Source organism: Danio aesculapii, chromosome 20 (genome assembly GCF_903798145.1).
Source record: "Danio aesculapii chromosome 20, fDanAes4.1, whole genome shotgun sequence".
NCBI lineage: Eukaryota > Metazoa > Chordata > Actinopteri > Cypriniformes > Danionidae > Danio > Danio aesculapii.
Genome location: NC_079454.1, coordinates 55,711,146 through 55,718,645, shown reverse-complemented (window position 1 = coordinate 55,718,645; position 7,500 = coordinate 55,711,146). Strand labels below are relative to the sequence as shown.

General features: G+C 44.5%; 1 protein-coding gene across 3 annotated transcripts in view; it reads right to left on the bottom strand.

The window, feature by feature from the left end:
* pak5 (p21 protein (Cdc42/Rac)-activated kinase 5) overlaps positions 1-7,500 on the bottom strand; it is a 55,251-nt gene that overhangs the window by 36,808 nt on the left and 10,943 nt on the right. For 2 of the 3 annotated variants that reach the window (XM_056480994.1, XM_056480996.1), the window contains exon 2: positions 3,164-3,387. In XM_056480994.1, coding sequence (XP_056336969.1) covers positions 3,164-3,367 — 204 coding nt within the window. In that variant the 5' untranslated portion in view covers positions 3,368-3,387. Of the gene's footprint in view, positions 1-3,163; positions 3,388-7,418; positions 7,470-7,500 lie in introns of those variants that run through there. The other variant, XM_056480995.1, reaches the window with a different exon arrangement.

Sequence of the window (7,500 nt, the reverse complement as noted above, 5' to 3'; positions counted from 1 at the left end):
AGCATCATTAGATGATGATGATGATGATGATGATGATGAGCTTTAACACTGATGAACACTGATGTCAAAACTGAGAAAATGATCAGATAAAGTCCTTCCTACAGTTCTGTATCTTCAGTTTCATTGCACACACACACACACACACACACACGCACACACACACACACACACACACACACACACACACACACACACACACGCACACACGCACACACACACACACACACACACACACAGGGATGGGCAGTATTTGTGACACATGTATTTCCTGCGTCCTCTGTATTTGATAGCGTTGATGATAACGGCTTGATGTTTGGTATCAGAACCCTTCAGTGTGGTGTGTTTCTGTATGTCTACGTGATGACATCATACACATGCGGCCTCTGATTGGTGCGTTCTCAGTTATGTGCCTCAGCTTGAGATCGGAGCAGAACGCTGATGAAGAAGGGGGTCAGTGATTGGAGATGATGCAACACACATAAAGAAGATGACAGACACGTGGCAGGTGGATATTAGGGATTCAACAATCATTGGAAATAGTGTAGTGCACAGGGCTCAGAGCAGTGTAGTGCACAGGGCTCAGAGCAGTGTAGTGCACAGGGCTCAGAGCAGTGTAGTGCACAGGGCTCAGAGCAGTGTAGTGCACAGGGCTCAGAGCAGTGTAGTGCACAGGGCTCAGAGCAGTGTAGTGCACAGGGCTCAGAGCAGTGTAGTGCACAGGGCTCAGAGCAGTGTAGTGCACAGGGCTCAGAGCAGTGTAGTGCACAGTGCTGATCAAGATATGAGATGGAATACAGAAACAGTCCAAACACAGAACATGGAGCCGACAGCGTGATCATCATCATCATCAGTCTCAGTGCTGCATGTGGAGACGCAGAGGAACTAGAGACATATAAAACCCCTAAAGACTGTGTACTAGTGTTCACTGACAGGGTTAACAGAGCTGAAAATGTCCTGTGAGAATGAGTGTATAACGATGAAGATGACAAGAAATAAAGACAACGAGCAGTAAAATCAGTCCTACAGTGGCGATTCCTGTTGGATCTCCAGTATAGCTGATCTGCAGGTGTTCTGTATAGGTAATGAAGAGGGAAGATGTCCGCCTTCAGGTGTCACAGTGACACAATACAGTATATAACATTAAACAGTCCTCCAGTCTACAGTGACGGCTCAGAAACTGCAGACTGCTGTTAAGAGTGGATCTGCAGGAAGAGATTGCTCCAGTTTATAGAGAGATCGTGTTTACTGTTGTACTAAAGCAGAAACACATGATTCACGGACGTGACTAACGCTGGAGACTTTAGTAGTTTCCACATTAACCCTCAGGGGTCGGAGGTGATTTTGGGACCCCTGAGATGTTTTGACATGCTCTGACCTTTGTGTTTTTTCAGCTACCTATCACACAGTACTGGCCAACATGTACTTTATTGTGTGTTCAGCACACACTGTGCTCCATTAATATGTGTGAATGCTGATGTACATGCTTGCGTTTAAAAACCAACAATATGATCTCTCATGTATTAGTGTATTCACACAGCGAGTGGACTCGTGGTCACATTAACTCTAATGAGCTCAGACTGAGAAACTAGACAGTGTTGGTTTCATACTGATTACTTTATTAAACAATGATTGTTTTCAACACGTAAAACTAGACACTAGACACTAGATAGATGTCTCATGTCTGAGTGTTTCGAGGAGTTTCAGTGCATTTTACTGACGAGTTTCTCAAAGCAGTTCGTGGAGAGAGAAAAGAGAGAACGCCTACACTGTCTATTATCTTTATTCTGCAAGAGCACACACGTGTGTTGTCATTGTCATTAAAACTGGACACCTAACAGATTCCCCTGATGTATTGCTCTTATCTGTAGATCAAAACTGAAAGTTCTTATCTGGAGTTATGAGGAGAGGACGCATCAAAACATGAATACTCGGTCTTCAACCACTGAGGGTGTAAGAACTGAAGACTTCAATTAGGAAAAAGCTATGACAATAGTATTTAATATTGCAAGAATTGAAATAACCTCCTCATAGATCCCCTTAAAATCGAAGACTGGTGAGAGATGGTGTCCGTTTCACTGGCCACACGGTGGCTGGAAACAGAATGCAGAGGTGCAGTACTGTACTCCAGCTCATATCAGCATTAGCCGCTGTGTACAGTGAGGATAGAGATCCTCCTCAGGACACTTTCTGTGTAGAATTTGCACTAACTGAGGAAGAAACAGGCTGATGAACACCTCCTCATGTTCAGTAGAGCTGATGAGGAGCAGAGAAGCTAAAGCTGCTCAGAGAAACTGTCAAACACTGTTCACAGAGTCAGCTCAATGCTGAAGGGACTGATCCAATAGGCCACTGAGAGGAGCTGTGTGTGTAAACATCCTGCTCACATGTACACGTGTTGTGTAGTGTTCTCAAAACACACAATACAGGATTACTGTGGTCTTGTTGAGGCTGCTGTGATTTGCCCATCCCAGCATACACACACTCACATGAATAAACACACACACACACACACGCACACACACACACACACACACACAAGAGTGTAGCGGACTTTATAAAAGTGAGGGGGGGGGGGGGGCAGTTGTATGAGATGCAAAAACTGACATTCATTGATGTACCTGTTTCTAAACACTCTGTTTATAATAGTGAGGAGGACGTATCCCCCCGTCTCCCCTGGTTGCTACACCCCTGCACACACACTCAAACATACACACTCAAACACACACACACTCAAACACACACACACTCAGACATACAAAACATAAACACACACACACTCGAACATACACACTCAGACATACAAAACATAAACACACACACACTCGAACATACATAAACACATACACACCTGCATGCACACACACACACACACTTGTAAACACACATTCACTTTCACATGCACACACACACATACACACACAAACACCCTCTCAAACACACATGCACACACGCACATGTACACACTCTTACACACTCTCTGTGTGTCATATGACAGTTATAAAGGGTCTATGACAGCCTTATGAACTAGAGTCATGTTCATTAACTGACATCACATGTTCAACAACCCTCAGTCCTGGTCTCAGCTATTGATTAGCGTGTGTATTATTCTCCCACAGGTGTGTGTCGCCATGGGAGCTGTGTGTGTGTGTGTGTGTGTGTGTACCTTCATAGGTGCCAGCTGTATGGGTGTGATGTAGGACGGGTCCACCATGGGTTTGGGCCGGTTGGCTGTGTCCGCCAGCAGACTCTGCCATTGCTGCGGCAGGCCGGTGAACTTCTGCTGCTGCGGGTCGAAGTCTGTGTGTACGCGGTGCTCGAAGTTAGACGGAGCCGAAATCTCCAGACGCTTCTTCTTCTTTCCAAACATGCTGGAAGAGCTGGAGAAACCTGCACACACACACACACACACACACACACACACACACACACACCATCAGCTTCACATAATCATGCACTAATACTGATGTATAATGTACATCCAGCCGGTGGTTATCACAGATTATTGCACGGCTCTCTGGAATACTTGATTCTGATTGGTCAGTTGTAACGTGTGTAATGTTATCTATGTGACTGTAATCAGCTGCTGATAATCCTGCCCGCATTTATTCTGCAATAACCACCAGCTGCATGTGCTTTATGCTGATTATTACACCGCTACTGCCCACAGAACTCACATACTACACACGAACACTGATCTGAGCTGTAATAATGACCAACGCTTTCATTTATTTTAATCAATATTCACTGTATGATAAGGCTGAAGGGGTGGCACGGTGGCGTAGTGGGTAGAACAATCATACATAGTTCAACACACTCAATGTTGTTTACTCTGAATCAGTGACCAGTGTTTGTTTGTTTGTTTGTTTGCTTGTTTGTTTGTTTGTTTGTTTGTTTGTTTGTTTGTTTGTTTGTTTGTTTTGTGCTTAACTTAAGGAAAACACCATCATCCAACAGCGAAGACATTTGTTTGCTTTGTTTTGAGAGATGTTATTGGGGGTTTCTTACCTTTATTTGGGGTACATTATTCTGTAATTCAACATATTTTCCATCTAAGAAGTAAAATATTAATATGCATAGAGAAAAAACAAAACAACTAAAACTGATTCGCAGGTACTAAATACTAAGTCTGATGAACTGAACAATTTAAGTATAGTCTACCAAACCGGCAAGTCAGATAAACTTAAATATGCACGTTTTAGGAGACTCAATTACTCAATTAAATTGAGACGAGTTTACTCAATTAGTTTAGTTCAGTCAACTTATTAGAGTTCTCAGTGCAAAACATAAAGGAAAACAGCAAACAATTTCATAATCTAGTTGATCAACAGTGTTGTTCAGCAGCCTGTGACTACATCTGATCTCTTTAAAAGGGAAACCCTCAGATTTACAGATGACAAACACTATTGTTTTCATTTAATCTTATTTTATTGATTTATTTATTGATTGTTTGTTTGTTCTGTGATTTAGTTTATTAATATTATCACTCGTCTTTAAATGCCAAACACTTGTTTTCACTTATTGTTAAGTCCACAGAGAGAAATGGACCATTGTTTGTGTTTATTATTATTTATTACTGAGCAGCAGTAAAGAACACTCAAACACAGGGGGTGTCATGTGATTTACTACACTAGTGGTGTTTTGTAATGAATGAATGCAGGATAATCCTGAAACCGTGATTATTCCTCAGACTATAATCACACAACCAGCATCTATAGTCGCTGTACCCCTACTCTGATCAGACTATAATCACACAACCAGCATCTATATTCGCTGCAGCCCTATTTGGAATAGTATAGCTTAAATTACTGTGATCGACCAATCAGAATCAGTTTCCTGTCTTTTATCTTCAGTTCTGGGTCTGAATGGTGTCTGTTTTGATCTGTTGTTCCCTTCATTTCATGTACAGAGTGAAATGCTGAGTGTCAAACACGAGATGAACGTCACAACAGCTGACCGAGGAAGACCTGAGGGACAAATATAGTTCAGGCTGGAAATGTTTCATGCAAAACACTTCAAAACACACATTTATCAAAAGAAACACATATAAAAGATCCAATATAAAAGATAGAAATGAACAATTATAGTGCTCTCCACAGGCTGATTCAGCACTTCATTTAGTTTATCTGTGGGCCACACACTCACACACAGCTGCTCTAGCCAAGACACAGCTGACAGTGTGTGTGTGTGTGTGTGTGTGTGTGTGTGTGTGTGTGTGTGTGTGTGTGTGTGTGTGTGTGTGTGTGTGTGTGTGTGTGTTTCAAAGGAATGTCCAGCACAGAAACACCATCCAGCCTACAGAAATACCACAGCGCCACTCTCTCTCACACACACACAACACACACACACACTCAAACACACTCACTGACACAGCAGATGTTGCTCATGCCACTCAGAATATCTTCAGTCTTCACGCACACACACACACACGCACACACACACACACACACACACACACACACGCACACACACACACACAGAGTTACAGCAGCTCACTAATATCAGTAAACAGTTGAAACCCTTCATCAGATCATCATGCTCCAGTTACTGGTGTTAATGTGCTCATCTCCTTCATTATCAGACAAACTCAGTCCCTGCTGAAGTCTGATCTCTGTTTTCCACAATATAAGGGGTTCACTGAGGTGCCTGTGTGAGACTCAGTGATATTCAGAACTGTGCCGCTGTCATCCGTCCTGTTGTTCTGAGTGTTTAGTGTAGTGTGTGCTGATCTCCGCTGTAGTGTATATGCATTATTAGCAGTGTCCTGAAGCTCGTGAGCTGTAGAAGAGTGATGTGTGAAGCTCAGCACAGCGTACAGCATCAGACCCACTCAGACACTGCAGGATTACAGTCAGCACACAAGGACAACCTGTGACCTACATCAGGACCACAGCCAGAACAGCGGATTACAGGGACTGGAGGAGGATTACAGACCCCCAGGATAAACCAGTCTCATAAGACAATCAGACAGCGTCAGCCTGACAACGGTCCAGAATACCCTAGCAACCACACAGCATCAAACAATCAACTGCCTAAAGCACCCTAGCAACCACACGTCATCAGCCTGACAACAGCCCACAACACCCAAGCAACCACATTGTACCATTCTGTCAACAGTCCAGAACACCCTAGCAACCTCACAGCATCAAACAATCAACTGCCTAAAGCACCCTAGCAACCCCACAGCATCAGTCTGACAAACACCCAGAACACCGTAGCAACCACAGAGTACATTCTGCCAACAGTCCAGAACACTCTAGCAACCACACAACAAACAATCAACTGCCTAAAGCACCCTAGCAACCATACAGCATCAGCCTGACACCTGCCAAAAGCACCCTAGCAACCACACAGCATCAGCCTGACAACAGCCCAGAATACCCCAGCAACCACACATCATCAGCCTGACAACTGCCCAGAACACTCTAGCAACCGCACATCATCAGCCTGACAACTGCCCAGACCACCCTAGCAACCACATTTTATCAGCCTGACAACAGCCCAGAACACCCTAGCAACCAAACATCATCAACCTGACAAGAGCCTACAACACCCTAGAAACCACACAGAATTAGCCTGACAACTGCCCAAAACACCCTAGCAACCACATTGTACCATTCTGTCAACAGTCTAGAACACCCTAGCAACCAAACAGAATCAGCCTGACAACTGCCAGACCACCCTAGTAACCACACAGCCTCAGCCTGACAACTGCCCAGAACACCCTAGCAACCACACATCATCAGCCTGACAACTGACAGACCACCCTAGTAACCACAGAGCCTCAGCCTGAAAACTGCCCAGAACACCCTAGCAACCACACATCATCAGCCTGACAACTGCCCAGAACACCCTAGCAACCACACGTTATCAGCCTGACAAATGCCCAGAACACCCTAGCAACCACACGTTATCAGCCTGACAAGAGCTTACAACACCCTAGCAACCACACAACATCAACCTGAGAACTGCCCAAAACACCCTAGCAACCACACAGAATCAGCCTGACAACTGCCAGACCACCCTAGTAACCACACGGCATCAGCCTGACAACTGCCAGACCACGCTAGTAACCACACAGCATCAGCCTAACAACTGCCTAAAGCACCCTAGCAACCACACATTAATATTTCTGATCATAACTCAGATCACCCTAACAACCACACAGAATAATTTGAACAACTGTCAGAAACACCCTAGCAACCACACAGCATCAGCCTCTCAACGGCCTAGAACACCCTAGCAACCACACAGCATCAGCCTGACAACTGCCCAAAACACCCTAGCAACCACAGAGAATCATTCAGATAGACTGTCCAGAACACCCTAGCAACAGCCTGCCAACAGCGCAGAATACCCTAGCAACCCCAGTGCAGCACAGACTGTAGCATCTTCATCATCATCATCATCATCATCATTACCTCTGATCAGCTGAGCTCGCTCCTGAAGAACAGAGTCATTCCCTGAGTCATGTCTACACACACACACACACACACTCACACA